Source organism: Balaenoptera ricei, chromosome 8 (genome assembly GCF_028023285.1).
Source record: "Balaenoptera ricei isolate mBalRic1 chromosome 8, mBalRic1.hap2, whole genome shotgun sequence".
Lineage (NCBI taxonomy): Eukaryota > Metazoa > Chordata > Mammalia > Artiodactyla > Balaenopteridae > Balaenoptera > Balaenoptera ricei.
Window position 1 is genome coordinate 42840921 of NC_082646.1, and position 19578 is coordinate 42860498.

Here is a 19578-nt window from a genome sequence, read left to right on the forward strand (position 1 = left end):
TATCTTCGTATATCCACATACATACCTTAGAGCCCTTTGGTGCATATGGACTTGTGCAGTCTTTCTGTCTTCAGGAAGAGACACTCTAACCTTGTTCACACCCTTCAGGTGACTGACAAATGAACCTGAGCAGAGAACAAGTCATTTAATATATATGTAATGCCAGATTCTCTTTGAAAACTGATGTGGAGAGTATACCTGTAGGTTTCTCCTTTACTATTTTGGTTTGAGAACTTCCAGAGACACGAATTTTATTCCTTATTTCTTTTTGTCTCTGTGAGGATCTCTCCATAAATGCTTTTTTTCTTTTTATAAATGCTTCTTGTAAGCTCCCTGGAGTAGCTGTAAACTTTGAAAGGGTTTCTGTTTAAAAGGAAAAAATTGAGGCTATATGTCAGCAATATACGAACATGCGGGGTTTCTGCTCAAGTAGGGGGAACCTGAGTGGGGAACCCCACTGGCCCCTGGGCTCACTAATCTGATGCTCAGGGCATACATACCTGCACACACAGCTGGTGGTTTCTCCACAGAATGTTCTGATGCAGCTGGACAATCTGAGTTTTGTGTTTCTGATAGAAGAGGCAGAAATTCACTCACCTAATTGTGAGAAAGTCATAGACTTTACCACTTGACCTCACTGTACAGATTCACAGCAAAGGTTCTAAATTTTACCCATTCTCAACCCTAGGTCCTTTGGCCTTTCTAGAAAGTTCAGTTATCAGCTAGCTTGTCCACTGTGAGCACATTCATACAACGATTCTAATGTAAGAATAAATGCCATATAGAAAGCTAAGTAAAACTATCCTTTTTTATTCCCTAATTCTCAACTATGGGTTGCTGTATGAAATGAGAGCTACGAAATTTACCTGAAAACAGCTCTTTGCCTCATTTTCTCTCTTTTCTTCTAGAGTTAAGTTTGCAAAATCCATTTCAGCAATACTGATATCACTATTGCTTATCAATGTAAGTTCTGGTTCTTCCATTATACCATGGCCACATTCTGTCTCCTGTGCAGTAAAAAGGGAAACAATATTCAAAAATCATAGCCTCAAAAACACTCAGAATGTGAAAAATATGTACATTACGGAGGAAGAACACCAGGTTCTTCAAGACAAACTACTCCATGGGTTACAGAGCCAAAAGCGCCTGCTGACTGACTGGGGGCTGTGCAGAACTGCAGTGTATGTGTCCCCTACCTATCTGAATGGCCGCTGGGCTGCAGCTGAATGCTGCGAGACCACAAATTGCTTCAACCGTGTTTTGTTTTGTTTGTTTTTTGATGTGGACCACTTTTAAGTTACAGTATTGCTTCTGTTTTATGGTTTGGTTTTTTGGCTGCAAGGCCTGTGGGATCCTAGCTCCCTGACCAGGGATGGAACCCACACCCCTGCATTGGAAGGCGAAGTCCCAACCACTGGACTGCCAGGGAAGTCCCTAGACCACACTTTATTAAGGAGAAAACCTTTCAAAACTGAACAAGAATTTACAAAAAACACAAAAATCCAAAAGCTGCCAAGTAAATCACCTTATTTTTTGCTTATCTGTGAAGGGACAAACACATAGTACTAGAAGGTAAGCTGAAACCAAGCAGATTAATCCAGTGCAGCACAATGAGGTTCAACACTGTTAAGTGCTGAAGCATAGGCTGAGCCACCATTTTTCAGGAAAGCTGGAGAAAAATGTGAATTGGGAAGATCTGTAAAATTCAGAGGGAGGTCAAATTTAAAAAATTTGTTTTCTCATTTCATTGAAGATTTCCAATGATTATGAGATTGACTAAGATAGTAGCTCTGTTGCATCTCTTGCAATTTTGTTTAAAAAGTCTTCTGAAAATGAAATCAAAGATTATATACAACACACATTTCACTTACCCAGATTGGAATAGAGTTCTGTAATGAAAACGATCCAGAACTTACAAAGAGCTCTGACGGTGCTAGTTGAGTTTGGTTTCCTATGATTGTTGGAGTTTCTGCGGTAGTTGAATCCTCAAGACATTTTTCATTCTGAACAGTGACTGAATATGGTGTCTGAATTGAAGTTCTTACACATAATTGTGGACTTATATTTAAGACTCCACAGGTTTCTTTATCATCAGTGAGCCCTTGACCTTGTAACACTGTTCCAACTCCTCTTTCTGACAGTTCTTCAAAGCCCAGTCTGTCTTTTCTGCCTTCTGGTTGGTCTTTTATTGAGCACTCACTGGAGGTAGAACCACATGGAGTGCTATGCTGTAGATTTAATTGATGAAATACATTAGCCTCACCAGATGAACTGAAGACTGAACTTTGCAAATTTCCTACAGAGAGCTGGAAAGGAACACTTTCTTGCTTGTTTTGTAACGTTTCATTCTGTTCAGAGGAGTAGTTTTGATTTTCCGCCCCTTGGGAAGAGTCTCTTGCTTCAGTGCTAAAAATAGCATGCTGGCTTCCTTCCTGTGAAGAAAATTCTGGCAGAAGTTGCTGAAAAGACTGTTCAGACCCTATAAGAAATCAGTTGATCATAATTATATGTTGTAAAACTTGAATAGAGATATGGTCTCTAATAGTTGCTGAGGACATTGCAAGCAAGTAATAGGTTACTTAAAATTTTAGGAATGAAAACTGACATAGACATGAGTAGAAAGTTAAAGGATGGTCACAGTGATTTTCGAATAACTACTGCTCACACCATGTATTTTCTCCTATAATATTTAACAAAGGAACTATGACTTAAACACGAGGACTTTTCCCCCATAACAGAATACTGACTTTATAACAAAGACTTAAACATGCATGTGCATCTCATATATATGTTGTGATGTGTGTGTATATATATAAAATTTGTATAAAAAGTTTTAGAAGGATACTTAAACTGATAACTGTAAGGGTTGAGGTAGGGAAGTTGAGCAAGAGGCAGCACTTTTTATTTTATCAAAATAAAATGCAAACTGAGCATATATTACTTGTTATTTAAATAAATATACAGAGAAACTGGTGAGGTGGAGACAAACCAAGAGCAATTGATATGAACAACCGTGAAAAACAATTGAGCTTTATTTAACTTTTTTGAACTTCTACATACCTTCAATAACAGTTTCTGTAGCAAAACTCTGAGCTTCGTCACGAGCCCAGTTAGGATCAGGCTGGTTCAGGCTGGTCCTCAATGCTGTAAAAGAAGCTGTACTTTTGGGTGGCAGACTAGAACGGAGGCTTTCACAGGAGGAATCTGACCTCTGATGGAAGACAACAGGGAAACGCTGAAATATTAGTATTTACTATGTGTTACCAGTTGAATCTTTTATGTTTCTTTGATATTATTCTTAATTACCACTTTACTACCACATAAACCACTTGCTTATTCAAACCCAATTCTTTCACTTTAGTAAATATGAAACAGACTTTTTGTTTAGAAAGCAAATTGTGAATTAACAAAACAGAGTTCAGAATATGACTGAATCATTTTCTGATAAGCAGGAACTATGCAGAGCTGCCTGGAAATAGAAAGACCCAGGTTTGAATCTTAGCTCCTTTATTGTATAGGAAGAGACTTTAAATTTTGCAAAATTCTGTTTACCTGACTGTTTAAGACTGAATTCCATTAAAGTAACACCACCCCCCAAAACCCTGAAAAGTTTTTAGGGGTCCTCATAGCTGGAGATAAAACTTTGGGACAAAATTCTAATGCACCTATTTTCAATCTTGGTTCTGCATTATAATCACTTTATCTGACCATTCCTAGGGATTCTGATTTAATTGGTCTGAGGTACAGTCTGGGCACTGGTATCTAAAAGCTTAACAGATGATTTTAATTGGCAGCCAAGGCTAAGAAGCATTGTTCTGTTCTAACAGAAGAAAAGACAGACTGTTTTTGGAAATTCACTGCAAAGAAGCATCTACTTTATTATACCTGGTAAAAGTCTTTGCTGTCTTGAGAAATCCCAGAGAAAGATGATGACGAATCAAAATCTGGATGTGGTTCTAAGGGTTTAAACAGCTGACGATGCAAATTTGGAAAACTCTGTTCCAGTTCTGGAAAGTCAAAGTCAACTGTTGGAATTTTAAGGAAAAAAGACACTTATTTTAAAAATAAAGCCTAGAAAAGTAGTACTAAGAACATATTCATAAGGTAGCTCCAATTCAACAAAATTACTTGCATTTTTTTCATTACCAGCAGATGCTTTCAAATTAAGTCCTACCGTTCTCTCTCATGTACAAAAGCGGCGGGTGGTGGCGGTGGTTTGACCAGAACCTTTGACAAATGCAAGTTTCCATTTCTATTATAGCCTCAAGGTCTTTATGGGGTTAGTTAGGAGTAAGATGCCATCATTGTCACTGCTTTGTTACAGTAATCTTTGCTATTCTCAGCTCATTTCAGGATCAATGATTTGAAAAAAAGAAAAGCGCACTGTAGCAAGTGTTGCCACAGGCCAGACACTGCACTTTATGTGCATTATCCCCAACACCCCTCCTTCCACAGGAGACAAGAGTAAGCTGCCTGTGGTCTCACAGTTAGGAAACGGTCAAGAGGTCTGATTTCTGAGTTCTTGTGCTCAGTATGGCAATACTGAGCTACTGCAGTTAACTTTGCAAAGGTGAAGGAAGATCTGCTCATCTCTTCTACACTGTCTCAGTCAGTCTGTTTCCGGAGCCCCTCTCTCACTAAGTGCCCTCGGCGTTTTCCATATTATAACTGCTACAGCAAGCCATCAAAACACAAAGCTCAAACAATTACTACTTCCAACTAAAAAGGATGAAAGGTTAAAAGTTAAAAACACTTAGTTTACATGAAAGTATTTGTTCACAAATAATTTTACCCCACAAGTCTGTTTTTTCAGTCATCAAATTTGCTTCATTTATGTACTTGTCTATCATCTGCTGAATGTGTGTCTGACCAGATGTAAATGTTTCCACTGCAGGTAAAAGAGGTTTATGGGCGTCTTGAGGGTCCTGTCCTTGATAAATAACTTGTGTTGAAGGAACTACAGAACTTAAAACATTTGTTTCCTCTTCTTTACTGTTGGGAGATTCTTGTTCCCTCTGGTCCACAAGCTCTGAAAACGACTCTGAAAATTGGGTTTAATGAAAATATTTAGTGTCTGGGTACTTCCTTTGAGACATATTTTAGCAGAGAGGCATAGCAGTACACATCGATAAGGAATCAGTGCAGCCAAGAAATGTGCTCCGTAGAGTCCCACCAACATTAGCAGACCCTCCTCAACGTGCTACTGGAGATGAGCAGAGTGCCTCTGCGTCTGCAGCCCCGGGACTTCAATCGTGGTTAGAATGCTGTCCAATATTCTAAAGGCATGATTACTTTTGAGATTTAAAGAACAATCCCTCTCAGCACCTTGTGAAAAGCAATGTTGGCTCTCACCGCTGTACTGCAATGCAACTGGTGCTTCTCTTTCAATTTATTTATAAACATTCTGATATTCTTACCTGTAAGGCTCAAATCTGTGTTTTCATAACTTAAAAAGCTCCCAGTAGAAACAGTTATTGAAGATAATGGCTCATGATAAATTTCTTGTGTTTCAGCCTAAAAATTAAGAAGAACATTAGGCCACAATGTAGGAAGTAATATCTAGAAAAAACCCAAGTCACCAACATTAGCAGTTATTTATTCTGAGCTCAGATCAAGTGTAGAAACCTTCATAGTTACAAAGGTCCGTAGTAAAACCTTTTCATCATTGCTCAGAACTGATTAGCCTTTCATACACACAACCCCCAGCCCACTCTCACCCCCCCATCAGTAAGTCCTCAGTTATCCACTGTCACCTTTACACACACACACACACACACACCCCACTTATTGTTTTAAATTATTCTTTTGCTTCTCAGAACTATGGAGATCATACATCAGGTAGACTAAGAGGTCTTCTGATGCTCAGATTTGGCTGTTTTCATCACTGATCCACTCCAGTAAGAGCAGATCTCAGAGAACACAGACTTCAATATTCCACAACTTCCGTAAACTAAAAAGACAATATGAAGCCAAGCAACTCTAACAATGCAGCACACATCAAGACATTACTAACCTTATCATCTGGCTTCACATTTGGACCCAGGTATGTATGGTCTTCTTCCTCCACAGAGTAACTTAATACTGCATGATTCTCAACCACAGCCTCACTGACCTTGACTAAAATGGGGAAGGAGGGGGAAGGTCTGGATTATGACAAATCAAATATTTAGCACCAGAGGGCATAATTTCCTGCTTTCCTACAATTTTCTCTCATATTTTGCTTTGTAGAGTTGCCTTATCTTAGACCAAAAAGAAAAAAAAAAATTCATGTTATTATTCATTAAAAGCATTTAGGACTTCCCTGGTGGCGCAGTGGTTAAGAATCCACCTACCAATGCAGGGACACGGGTTCGAACCCTGGTCCGGGAAGATCCCACATGCCTCGGAGCAACTAAGCCCGTGTGCCACAACTACTGAGCCTGCGCTCTAGAGCCCGTGAGCCACAACTACTGAAGCCCGTGTGCCTAGAGCCCGTGCTCCACAACAAGAGAAGCCACCGCGATGAGAAGCCCGCGCACCGCAACGAAGGGTAGCCCCCGCTTGCCACAACTAGAGAAAGCCCACACGCAGCAACAAAGACCCAATGCAGCCAAAAATAAACAAAATAAATTAACTAATTAAAAAAAAAATTTATAGTCAGCACAATATAATTCTTCATGGAAAACTGTAGTTGTCATTATTATTCTATGAATAAAACCCTTTAGAAAAGAGCCAGTGTGATGGGAAATGCTTGTCATTAATTTTAAGTGAAGAAGCAAGAATATTCAATTATAAGTACAGTGTGATCTCAAAGGTGAGAAAAATGCACATAAAAAAGACAAAAACACCAAAGTGCAACCAGTGGTTGCTTAAGAATGGTAGGACAAGGAGGAATTTTACTTCTTTATAACTTGCAGTGCTGTCTAAAATCACAATGAGCATACACTGCTTTTATTATGAATTATCATTCCTAATTACACTTGACATATTAAAAATACATAAAAATTATACTTTCTGTCTCACTATTAGTAATCCGGGTATTCTGAGTTAGTTTTTCTCGTACTCCCAATAGCCAACATTTGTGAGAAAGCCGGCCAAGGAATATGGTCATCTGTGGCTCTGAAATAGAATATAATTAAAACTGCTCCGCCAAATATAAACTAAAATTTCTGTCTCATTATCCCCATGATATTATTAAAAGAGATCATGAACATTAAAAGTATGTTTCTAAAAAAAAAAAAAAAAAAAAAGTATGTTTCTTAGATGTTTGTGTAAGAAATGTTTTCTAAGAGGTTAACCCAGGACACGTACACATGCACACATATGTATCTGTATATGTGTGCAGATACATATATTTATTCATAAAATATCTATATTACAGATAATAAAGTAAAAACAGCAAATATCAAATATATTTAAATATAATTTGTTTTTAAATACAATTTTTTACCCTCTCCTAGTTCAATTAAAAATATATTATTGTGATACAATTGATTTAACCATTAAACTGTTACTTGGTTGCTTCTTTACACACTAAAATTTTAAGTGAAGAAAGTAAGAGATGGTGAAACTTTATAGTGAGTTGTTATTTTTTCTTAAGCAGCTCATTTCAAAAGCTAGTTGTGAGATGGGAAATTACGGGTTTACTATTTCATAATCACAGTTCTATAACTGTTATTATCGGTAACAAACCAAAGAAGATTCCCCCAGAGGAGGGTGACCAGGGTAGCACTTGGGTAGTGATAAGAATTGAAAAATAAAAATAAGGGAAAGAAGCAAGGTCAGAGTTAAATAAACTTCAGTGAAACTGCAGTTTTGTGAAGGTGATAAATGAGGGGAGAAAAGTCTGAACATGTCTGAACATAGACAAAACCATGAATACTGTCCAAACCACAAAAATGACCTATCATCTCCTTATCCTGGCTAACATGAGTGACTGCTGCTTAATCAAGTACAGCTTTACTTAGCCTAACTCCATTATTCCTACCTAGGACCTAGGGAAGAATTTTGTAGGTATCCAATAACAGGATCACCCTTGCTTCCTGATAATATCCAGTACTAACAAGCAAAGCCCTATTTCAAAATACTTAAACCCTCCTCAAAATCACCTAATAAAGCCCAAATCTTACAGTAAGTCCCTTCTAATACCCTCTCACTAATTCATTGGCCTCATGGTTCCCCACGGTGTGCATTCTCCCTAACTACAACAAGTCAGAGCACCCAGCTTTCTTTGATTAGATGTGTGCTCTTGGTAGTCTTTGGCTAGAGGACATTGACAGGTAGAATAAAAAGGAATGCAAGTATTCACCGGCTACATCTAAAAACATGGTAATGGTTTTTATTTTAAAATGTCAAAAACTATAATTCATTGGAAATTATATTTTGTAGTTATTTAAATCTCCAATTAAAAAAGGAGAAGCTAAAGTCAATTTTTCTAGAAACCCTCAAAAAGAAAATAGGTCTTGCTCATCTCTCATTGTATTAAACCCTAGATACAACTAAGATAACAATTATCCAAGTATATGTGACAGCTAAAATAAAAAGAAATCTGGTTATAAAAGCCAACTACTTAAAAGGTGCTTTAGAACTAATGAAGCAGTACTGGAACTATGCTTTGCAGGGTCAATATTATACATATAAAATAGCTTGTTATAAATATGCACAAATTCAAAAGCGAGAAAATTAACATCAGTTGTCTCTGGGTGGCAGAATTAAGTGATTTAAAGTTTTTTCCTTGTAACTTGTTCCTTAATACTTTCCAAATATTTAAAACTAAACATAAAACAGCTCATTTAGAATGCCACAGATAGAATTTTTAAAAGATAATACTTAGTATTTAATTAAATGTGGATTGTTACAAATAGGCTTAAACACAAAATGTGTAGAGTTTGCCAACTGTAAAAACCTCATACCCTTACATACTTCCTACCGACATTTACTTACTTAGTGAAACAATTTAAAAGTGTAATTAATTATTCTCTAAATAAACTTCACTTCCCTCATTCAACTTTCTGTGTACAGAAATAATATAGGCTTCTTATGGAAAAAAAATTTCACAGTATGTAAACATATGAAATAGAAGTGTGAAACCCAACCTCCAACAAAGATTAACCCGTACCTAAACTTTGGTGATTCTTATTCCAGACAGTTTTCAAATGCATGAACACAGACTTTTCTCCCCTCATTTAACACCTTCACAAAACTGCAGTTTCACTGAAGTTATTTACTATTTTTCATTACAAGTAACACTACAATAACTATCTTTTGTCCATGTATTCTTATGCACAGCAATTCCAGTTTCAACTTCTTTCTCTCTCACCTGCTTTATCAGAGTCATCACCACAGATGTTCTCCTGGGCAACTGGGTGAAGATGACCAAATGGATCACAGCCCAGGGGGCTTCCAAGAAAACTTTGTTCTCGGCTTACTGAGACCCTCAGTGGGTCTCTGTCTTGATAAAAGTCTGGTTTACCTGGGAGGGAGAAAAAATTGACTCACTGGATTTCCACTTACGTTTCTAGTTAAAACTAAAATGGCAATTTAAATTATGGGTAAAAATCTAAACTCTTAAAGACTTAATCAGTGTAGCAAGAAAATAGTAACTGCTTAACTTTCACACAGCCTTTAAATTATTTCACTTCAATTTTACTAAGTTTTTAATGATACTCCTACTTCCTAATAATAGAAAATGCTTCAGTACTGACTAATCACAGGAAAAATGCCTGGAAAAATGATCAACCATTAAGTATTATAAGGAATAATATGCATTCGTAATACAAAGTTCAAAAATAGCTACAGCTAATCTGTGGTATGAGAGATCAAGATAGGGGTTTACCCTGGGGAGAAGAGGAGAAAGAGTAATTGCGAGAGTAAAAGGGAAGCGTTTATGGAGTTCTCTAACATTCCAGTTCCTGACCTCGATGGTGTTTACCTGAGGGTGATTATCAAAGTAATAATCACTGAAATAAACACTTATGACTGAAATAAACACTCATGAAACAAACAAACAAACAAAGGAGTGGGAGACACTCAGAAGTAGAAGCTAATTTACTGTGCAGAACCCCAGAAAAACTTGGGAATTAAAGGCAAGAGGTATTACAAAAGGAAGGTGTGAATCAGGGAACTGAAAACAGGGAGAATGTTTAAAAACATGTACGTGGAAAAGATCACCTGAGATTCCTATCTCTCAACATCATCCCCAGAGAAGACCAAAGGTTTATCCTCTAGAGAAACTGAATCCTACACACTCTGTGATCAAATTTATAACAGACTCTCAAACTGGTAAAGCGTCAAAGGATTACCTTTCTAAGGGGAAAGGTGCAGTAGTTGACAGGATTTGAACCTGTGTGGGGAAACACCAATGGATTTCTAGTCTATCGTCTTAACCACTTGGCCACAACTACATGAATCCAATACAGTCTGAATTTAGGGGGATCAGGCACTGAAAGGGGTAAAGGTGGAGGGAAGAAAAAGAATGCCATAAGGAAATCAGAGGTATTAAAAGAAAGTTTGCACCCTCGACTCAGATCCCCACAGGTCTGGTTCCATAACAGCAACAGCCAGGCTTGTATCAAACTTGGAGGATCTTTCTTTGAAGAAACTACACTGTAAATTGCTCAGGGAAAAGAACCACAGATACTAAGTTGAGGATCCTCAAGGAAAAGCCACATTTTCCAATGAAATCCAGAAGTAAATAAGGTCCCCACCTATAGAATTTCCAATTAGCCATTCAGTGTTCTGCTCAAATATGCAAGATATTAGAGAAAAGCCTCTAAAATTTCAGACAGAAAAAAAAAAGGAAGAACCCAAACAGAGAAAATACAGGAACCCAAACAAACAAAAACCTATAAATATTCAAAGTAGGTAGTATTGTGCATCCATGAAACAAGAGCAGGATGCTACGAAAAGAAAAAATCAGAAAGGAGAGCAAGCTTTTAGAAACTACACTTTGAGAGCCAAAATAAAAATTTCTAAGAAATGTTAGAAGAAAAAGCTGAGAAAATTCTCCCAGAAAGTAAAGCCAAAAGAAATAGACTACAGGGACTTCCCTAGTGGTCCAGTGGGTAGGACTCCATGCTCCCAATGCAGGGGGTCCGGGTTCGATCCCTGATCGGGGAACTAGATCCTGCATGCATGCCACAACTAAGAGTTCGCATGCTGCAACTAAGGAGTCCGCATGCCACCACTAAAAAAAAGATTAAGACCCAGCGAAGCCAAAAAAAATAAAGTAGAATACAGAGAAGAAAAGAAAATTGGAAGAATATTATAGCTCAGTGTTTCTCAATATTAACTTTATCATCACCCACCTAAGGAGCCCTTTCAAAACTTTTTTCCTAATTGCCTCCTAACTCCATGAAACTTAATAACTATATATATATTGTATATCTTTTTATGTACATTTGTGCTTTGGTACATAAAGAGTAAGACTTTTTCATCTCCCTGAGAACCAATTTTCATCCCCTTTGGGGACAACAATAACCTTGTTAAGAATGTATCATCCAATATCGCACTAAAAGATGTTCTCACAAACAGAGAAAATGATGTGATCTCAAATTATTTTAGTGGTGTTTAATATTTGGCTTAATTTTTGCTAAAATCCATTGCCAACTACAGAAGTAAATACAAGAAGAAACACCTAGGAGACTTGAAAAGTGACTGTGTCTGGTGAGTAGCATCAAGGGGTGGGGGGTGTGTAGGGGCAGGAAGAAATGGTGTTTCATGTTGTAACCTTTTAGCACTATTTGCCTATAATATTTTGACTAAAAGTATTACCCAAAGAAGTGTGATGAAGGCTATGATGAAAGCTCCCAAAGAGCACATGACAGGGATGCCTGATAGCTCGGGCAAAGTTTATGCCACACAAGTGGCACTTACCTCAACCCTGAAGGGAGGGAGTGAGATCATGAAGGGCCTTGTGGGTGAAGCTAGGGACTTAAGACTTAATTTAGACTTATTCCTCCAGTCAAAGGGAAACGATTGAAGAGTTTAAACATGGAGCAATAGAGGCAGATTACTCTGAGTACACCATGGGAAAATGAGAGTAATGCCAGACTGGAAACAGGGAGACATGGGGAGTTGTAGCAGCCCTTCAAGAAAGAAATGACAGCCTGAATTAAAAGAGTGGTAGTGGGAATGGAAACAAATGGACAGATTCCAGAGTTGATCAACTAGAACTGAGAAGAACAGGTACTCTGTAGGGTGTGGCAGAGGTATAGAAAAGGAAACAGTCAAGACTTACATCTGGGTTCTTTTCATTGAAAAAAGGCTGAAGGATAAGGAGGTGGAGGTGAGGGAATATATAGCTTTCCCTTTTAGAAAGGCTGACATTTCTGCAATCTCAAACACAACTCATTAAATTATAGGAATCAATGGTGAGAATTTCCCAATGCTCATTCTGAATTAGGAAAAGCGCCAATCAATTCCTGAACAGTTGTGCTTACCAAATAGTGCAAAATGAAGAAAAGCTTCCAAAGCCTAGTAACAAATAGAATCATTACTTTGTTATAATCTCCATAAGACATAAGAAGAAAGTAAAAAGGGGAATGATTCTTAAGAGTTATTCTGGGGCTTCCCTGGTGGCGCAGTAGTTAGGAGTCTGCCTGCCAATGCAGGGCACACGGGTTCGAGCCCTGGTCTGGGAAGATCCCACATGCCGCGGAGCAACTAAGCCCGTGAGCCACAACTACTGAGCCTGCGCATCTGGAGCCTGTGCTCCGCAACGGGAGAGGCCGCGACAGTGAGAGGCCCGCACACCGCGATGAAGAGTGGCCCCCACTCGCCGCAACTGGAGAAAGCCCTCGCACAGAAACGAAGACCCAACACAGCCAAAAGTAGATAAATAAATAAATAAATTTATAAAAGTAATACTGAATCTTAAGAAACAAGTAAAACGAAAGGAGGTAGTCAAAAAAAAAAAATCTAAAAAAAAAAAAAAAAGTTATTCTGAATCTCTTACCTTCTTAAACTCTTTTAGCCGGAAACAAAGGTACAATGTTTTATGGCTTTAAGACCAAAATATCTAATATTAACATTACATTTCTAAGTACCTTTCTATTTACAAAGTTATTTTCCCCCTTACAAAAGAATTTGCTTTGATAGATTTGATCAAGAGAATTATCTGGTTGAGTCTGAAATCTAGAAATAATTATAAAATGAAAATAGGGCTATTTACTAAGGATCGCAGGGAGGAATTTTTCTAGATAATTGAATCTAGGAAGAAGTACAGTGAAAAAATATAGGTGTTACAACTGCTCTTAAAGCCAGGGTTTTACGCACCATGATTATCCTGTGAAAGATACAGGAAAAGAGCAGTGAAGGTACTGAAGGGAAAGAGCGCAAGGGAGAAGAGAAAAAACTGGGTTTTATCCTAGAGAAACTGGTTTAGAAAGGAAGCAGAGGGAAGCAAAAGTGTCAGAATAATGGATAGCAAAGAATTTTTGTCTACAATAAATTGCTTTTCCTCATATATAAAGAAACTAGTTACCTAATGACATATTTTTTTAAGTCCACATTTTAAATACTGTTGTACAAACCATTTTTTCCCCTTCATGAGTACTCACAGTCTAAGTTTCCTCAACAACAAAATATTTAGCATCCTGAAAAAATTGTAGAAAACTGGCAAACTATTAAAAAATCATATTTTATCAAACCATCTGTTTACCTAGTATAGAAGTTCTGCCACTTGCTGGTGATTCTACCTCTTGTATGGCACTAAGTTCATGTTGGTTCAAGTCCAATCCACCTTTAACTTTTGCTACAGGTGGTTTTGAGGATTTCCCACCCAGTTCTTTGTCCTGATGCTCCCCTATCAAGTCAAAGACAAAGTTAGGCACAATACAAATCTGTTAACGAAACAAACTGCTTCAACCGGCAAGTTGCAGGAGGTTAAAATAAAGAATCATCATCAGGATAATCAGTACAATAAAATGCAATTAGCTTACCACTTTGCTTGGCATTACTATCTTCTGAAAGGAGCTGATTATCATCACAGTTTTTCCTGCCTGCACTACCAATGTTTTCCTGATTGTCTTTGGCTAGATCTTGGAGATGAACAAGGCATTCTCTGAGCTTCTTAGTTTCAAAATCATTTTCAACTGTGGGCTTACTTGTCTGAAAAAGTAGACAGACGAGGGTGGGGATGACACAAAATGAAAGATCATGTGAAGAAGTCATAGATTTGTATCTCCCTTCTTCAGTTAGAACCTCAACTACATGAACAGCTCCATCAACCACATTATTACAATTTTATCTATAGATAAAAAATGAGAAGTACTTCTAATATTGAAAGGGTAATAATTCCATTGAAAAGTACAACCAGTCACAGCCTCGGACCTTACAAACAGCCTCCACTGCACCTTTCAATAGGAGATTATACTTGAGTATCCCTCTCTGCTTTTCTTCTCCCATTCCTTTTCCTGAAAATGACCAGTAAATCCCCAGAACTCAAGTTCTCGTGAACGCAACTCAAGCTTCTCCTGAGCATCAAAGGATTGTAGAATTCTGTTTATTAGGCTAACTCATAAATTTAGGAAGTAGCCTTTTAAAATAAAATGGACACATTCATATATAGGAGAATATACTGTCTCCCATATAGAGAAACTATGAAAAGTCATCTGAGTGACCACATCAGAGTCCTCACAACAATTCAGTCACAAGCAGCCGGTCCGGTGGTCCATCAGCCTAAAATCACACCACTTTTATAACAGATGTTAATATTGTCACTTATGGAAAAAGATGGTACTGATTTTGATTCTACACAAATGTCAGCAAAGTGCTATACAGAAAGCACAAAGTCTGCCATTTGCCTAAGAGAAATTCTGCTAACTAGTTATTTTACAATTTAATCTTCTTGTGGTAAGCTCAAAATCCTTTATAACAAAACTTCAAAAGGTAACCTACATTTTCCATGATGTTTGAGTTTGGTTGTATCAAACCAGTGGCTGAAATTAGTTGGGCTTCAAATAACTATTAACTTCATAAACGCCATGCAAGGTGGATCAATTTTTACCTTTTAATTTCCACGTTGTTTAAGGTAGAAAATTAAAGCACAGTTAAGGTCAAACCACTTATTCTCAATAACTAAGAACTTATTTCGACCTAGGGTTAAAACAAATATTTAGCTTGGCTGAGTCGGGTTACTGTCGATGTTTAATTCTTAGATATTCAAGATGAATACATACCTGACTGTCTTTAAAGAAATCCTTCAAGGTCTCCTGATGTTTCTGAATGTGCTGCTGCAATGCTGTTTGTCTCTGTACAAGCAATTCTTCTTGGGCTTTTTGGCCATAATGCAGAACTTCTTTTTGTAGCTCCATCTGCTTCTGAAGTCCCAAATTATCTTGCTGGGCTAAGAGAGGTTGTGAAAAACTCAAAAATCGATCCGGAAGTCTTGGGCTCATAGAAGCACTTGAAGGAGCTGCATGTTCATTCTTGGCTGAATACGATTCACAAATGTTTTTAGATTTTACTTCAGCAAAAGGTAGCGGAATCAATGAATGCTCTCCTTCCTTGGGTAGAAACACAGAGGGAACAGGCTGCTCAGAAGAGTCACCTTCAATCAGCTCTGCTTGCTTGTTTAAAAGCACTTCTTCCTGAGCTTTTTCATTAAAACGCAGCACTTCTCTCTGTAAGCCCAACTGTGCTGACACATGATCTTGCTGAGGCAGAAAAGCCTGGGATAAACTCAAAAGCCTATCCTGAGACCTTGGAATCTCAGGATGACTTGAGAAAACAGTACTGTCACTTCTGGTTGGAAGAGATTTTTGGATTCTTTCAGAGTCAGCAACAGGCAGTGCTATGTGGGATAAGGATGAAGAGGTGCTGGTCTGCTCAGGTGAGACCCCCTTCTCCAATTTACTTAGTCTTTGCAAAAGCAATTCTTCTCGGACTTCCTGTCTAGATTGAGTGGCTTTCCTCTGTTTGTCTAACTGCTCTTGAAGTGCCTTCAAATCACCATGGAGAGGCTGGATAAAATGCTCAGATGACTTTTCCTCAAATTTATATTGTCTGGGCAAAACCAACTCTTTCTGGGTTTTCTCACTACATGGAAGGGGACCTGTCTGTGTATACACGTGTTCCTGTTGAAATGTAATCGGATAATCTTGTTGAGGTAAAACAGGCTGTGGTAAACCCAAAAGCCTATCAGGCAACCTTGGTATCTCAGAACGACTTGGGGAGACTATATTATCACCCTTAGTTGAACAAGGTTCTTGGATTCTACCAGCTTCACTAAGAGGTAATGGAGCAAAAGGACGCTGTACAACTAGGGGTAGGAAGGAAGAGGTGCCAACCTGCTCGGGAGATATTCTTCCCTTCCACTCACTCTGTTTATGCAGAAGTAATTCTTGCTGAGCTTCCTGTCTAGACTGAATGATGGCTTCCCTCTGTGTAGCTAACTGTTCTTGAAGTGCCTTCAAATTATCTTGTTGAGGCTGGATAAGCTGTGATATCTTCAAAAGTCTGTCCTGCAATTCTGGGATCTGAAAATGGCTTGAAGGAATTCTACTCTCACTCTCTGCTGAAAGAGGTTCCCAGGTTGTAAGAGATTCAGCAGAAGGCAATGAAGGAAAAGAAAGCTGTGCTAACTGGGGTGTGAACGAGGGGCCAGTTTGTTCAGAAGATACATTCCCTTGGGTTTTCTGGCTAAACTGAAGGGTCTCCTCTTCTGTGTCTAACCATTCTTGGTGTCCTTCCAAATTATCTTGTAGAGGTTGTATATGTCGTGAAAATCCCAGAAGTCTTTCCTGAAATCTTGGGATCTTCCAGTGGCTTAAGGGAACTGTACTGTCACTCCTGAATGACATATAGTCCTGGAATTTTTCAGATTCAGCTCCCTGAGACAAAGAGGTGCCAGTCTGTTCAGAAGGAATTGTTTTTTCTAATTCACTTTGTTTGTGTACAAATTCCTGAGTTTCTTGTTTAGCACCAAGTATTACCCTCTGAATGTGTGACTGACCTTCAAGTGTTGTTAGATTTTCCTGCTGTGTCAGGCTACGTTGTGGAAAACTAAGAGACTCATCCTGAAATGCTGGCATTACCAAATGACTTGAGGGAATAACACTCTCCTTCTCAGAGAAATAAAAGTTCTGAATTCTTCTAGGCTCAGTTTTAGCAGAAGCTTGTGAAGCGACTGAACGTTGAGTGACGACTGGCAGGAATGAAGAACTCATCTGCACAGACTTATTAGAGTCTTCCAAATTCCTTTGTCTACGTAAAAGTAATTCTGCCTGGGCTTCATGCCTGGCCTGAAGAGCATCCCTCTGTGTAGTCAGCTGTTCTTGGAGCAACTTCAAACTATCATGCAAAGGTTGGAACTGCTGTAGGAAACTTGAAGACCCATCCTGAGATTTTGGGATTTCAGATTGGATTGAGAGAATTTCCTTCTCACTCTTAGATGAATACTGGTCCTGGATTTTTCCAGATTGAGTACCAGCAGAAGGTAGTGAAGTAAATGTATGCTGAGCTTCTTGAGATGGGACAGAAGGGGGCTCAGTCTGTTCAGCCCATACTCTTCCATCCAATTCACTCTGTTTATGTGCACATAATACTTCCTGGGCTTCCCGTCTAGCCTGAAAGCTGTCCCTCTGAATATTTAACTGTTCTTGGAGAAATTTAAAATTAAGCCTATCCTGAAGTTGTGGGACCCCAGGATGGCCTGAGGAAACTGTAGTCTCTTTCTTGGTTGGAGAAGATTCCTGGATTCTCCCTGACTCAGCTTTGGCAGAAGGCAGTGAAGCAAACGAATCCAGAGGTACCAAAGGAAGGAATACAGAAAGGCCAGTTTGCTCTTCCAATTCTTTCTGTTTGCACAAAAGCAATTGTTCCTGAGCTTCCTGTCTTAACCGAAGAACTTCTTTCTGTAGGTCTAACTGTTTTTGGAGAGCCTTCAAATTACCTTGCTGGGCTATGATATTCTCTGAGAATGGCAAAGACTTATCCTGCGTTTGGCCAACTACAGAATGGCTTACAGAAACTACACTTTTGCTCCCAGTTGAAAAGCGTTCCTGGATTTTTCCAGACTCAACTTTAGTAGGCAGAGAACTAAAAGAATGCTCAGCTACCAATGGTAGGAATGAAGAAGGCTCAATTAACTTAGACGATATACTTTCATTGTTCTCTGAGAACATTTGCTGGGAGTCTAAAGTTTGAAAAGTTGTTGCCCCAGAGGTTTCAGCTCTTTCTCTAGCATCCTGTACTATCAGTGGCTTATCATGTGACAAAGCCCTTGAAAGTGTATGAGAGTCTTTAGGGACCAATTTATAGTCTCTCTGTTGTGTTTCAGTCTGTGAGAGTTGCTTTGGCTGTTCCTGTGATTCCAAAGCTTGCTCGGCTAAAACATCTGAAGTAACTAATGTTTCTGTTGTCTCTACCTGTCTTTGTGGAAAGCGATGTTGTCTTGGAACCTGAAAATCTTGCTCTAATTTGGAGATCTGTACGGGTTGCATAGGTTGTTTGTTAGGACTCAGCTTGGGTCTCTGACCTTGATCCTCAAGTTCTGATGCAACAGCGGGTCTTTCAGATTTCTGTGGTGGTACTGATGTAACCGAACCAGGTATCAATGGTGTAGCTGACATGGATGGGTACTTTCCTTTTAACATAGTCTGATAGTCGAGTAATCGTTTCCTGGCTGTTTCAACAGACTGTTTGTGAAGCCTACCCAAAACAAACAAGCATTATTCTTTTTTGATTAAAAAAAATGCCCCACATTCTTAAGTGTTTATACATTAAATTCAATCTAGGGGTGGCCATAATCAAGGCAGAAATGGAACAATGTTATTAACATTGCTCTTTGAGAAATCTACATGCCATAGTTCTAAAGGGAATCCTGGTAAGACCTTCATATAAACCAAATAATAAAACCTGAAAATGTAGCCACACACTATCACATATAAATTGTACCCTAGCTAATACCTGTTTTGCTGTAGGAGCTGTTGTTGATAGTTACGAATCATCTGCCTGTGATTATCTTCATCAGAACTTATGGTGCATGATGCTGGTGCAGTGCCAACCTAATAAAAGACAAAGCTACTAACTAAAAAGGCAAATCCAGAAATAAGTACTAAAGTACTTTACGTAAACTGACGTTCTATAATTGTAAACTTCCATATAGCTTTATTTTTTATAGAAGAGACTGCCATTTCCATTGTTAAGAAATGAAGTAATCTACCACTCTCCTTTAGTGTCAAGCCCAAGAGCTCAACATACACATTACATACAAGTCATGGTCACATATATTAGCACCCTCTAGAAACTGAAAGATGAAAGTCATTAGGTTTGTATAAAGTTATTTTTACATATACATTATTTTTTTAAAAAATTATCAAATACAAATTAGAAATGCACTTTACTTTTCTGAATGCTAAGATTGCCCACACTTCTTTATCCCCCAACAATCTATGTAGGGATGAGATTTCCTGCATCGTACCCCAGTCTGTTGAGTTTTTTTTCTTTTTTCTTCTTCCAGCTGAGCTCTGAAGCAATCAGTTTCTAATCTTAACTTCTGTTGTTCAATTTGTTCAAGTAATTCCAACTGTTTTTGCTTCTGTTCTTCTATTTCCATTATCTAAATAACAAAAATACTATTGATTTATTAACAACAAA

General features: G+C 38.3%; 1 protein-coding gene and 3 non-coding genes across 11 annotated transcripts in view; all 4 read right to left on the reverse strand.

The window, feature by feature from the left end:
- CEP295 (centrosomal protein 295) overlaps window positions 1-19578 on the reverse strand; it is a 48428-nt gene that overhangs the window by 358 nt on the left and 28492 nt on the right. For 3 of the 8 annotated variants that reach the window (XM_059930577.1, XM_059930582.1, XM_059930584.1), the window contains 16 exons: window positions 19403-19540; window positions 18889-18986; window positions 15159-18630; window positions 13920-14088; window positions 13640-13783; window positions 9299-9451; window positions 6014-6117; window positions 5418-5514; window positions 4793-5041; window positions 3886-4025; window positions 3061-3235; window positions 1872-2479; window positions 867-1007; window positions 501-597; window positions 199-363; window positions 26-125 (listed from right to left, as the gene is read on the reverse strand). In XM_059930577.1, the coding sequence (XP_059786560.1) occupies window positions 26-125; window positions 199-363; window positions 501-597; window positions 867-1007; window positions 1872-2479; window positions 3061-3235; window positions 3886-4025; window positions 4793-5041; window positions 5418-5514; window positions 6014-6117; window positions 9299-9451; window positions 13640-13783; window positions 13920-14088; window positions 15159-18630; window positions 18889-18986; window positions 19403-19540 (6050 nt within the window). Of the gene's footprint in view, window positions 1-25; window positions 126-198; window positions 364-500; window positions 598-866; window positions 1008-1871; window positions 2480-3060; window positions 3236-3885; window positions 4026-4792; window positions 5042-5417; window positions 5515-6013; window positions 6118-9298; window positions 9452-13639; window positions 13784-13919; window positions 14089-15158; window positions 18631-18888; window positions 18987-19402; window positions 19557-19578 lie in introns of all 8 variants that reach the window. The other 5 variants (XM_059930581.1, XM_059930580.1, XM_059930578.1 and 2 more) reach the window with 4 other exon arrangements.
- Window positions 5602-5671, reverse strand: LOC132371164 (small nucleolar RNA U2-30). Its single transcript, XR_009504787.1, has one exon. It is a non-coding gene; the product is annotated as a small nucleolar RNA U2-30 (small nucleolar RNA).
- Window positions 5811-5890, reverse strand: LOC132371165 (small nucleolar RNA U2-19). Its single transcript, XR_009504788.1, has one exon. It is a non-coding gene; the product is annotated as a small nucleolar RNA U2-19 (small nucleolar RNA).
- Window positions 10301-10382, reverse strand: TRNAS-AGA (transfer RNA serine (anticodon AGA)). The gene has a single exon. It is a non-coding gene; the product is annotated as a tRNA-Ser (tRNA).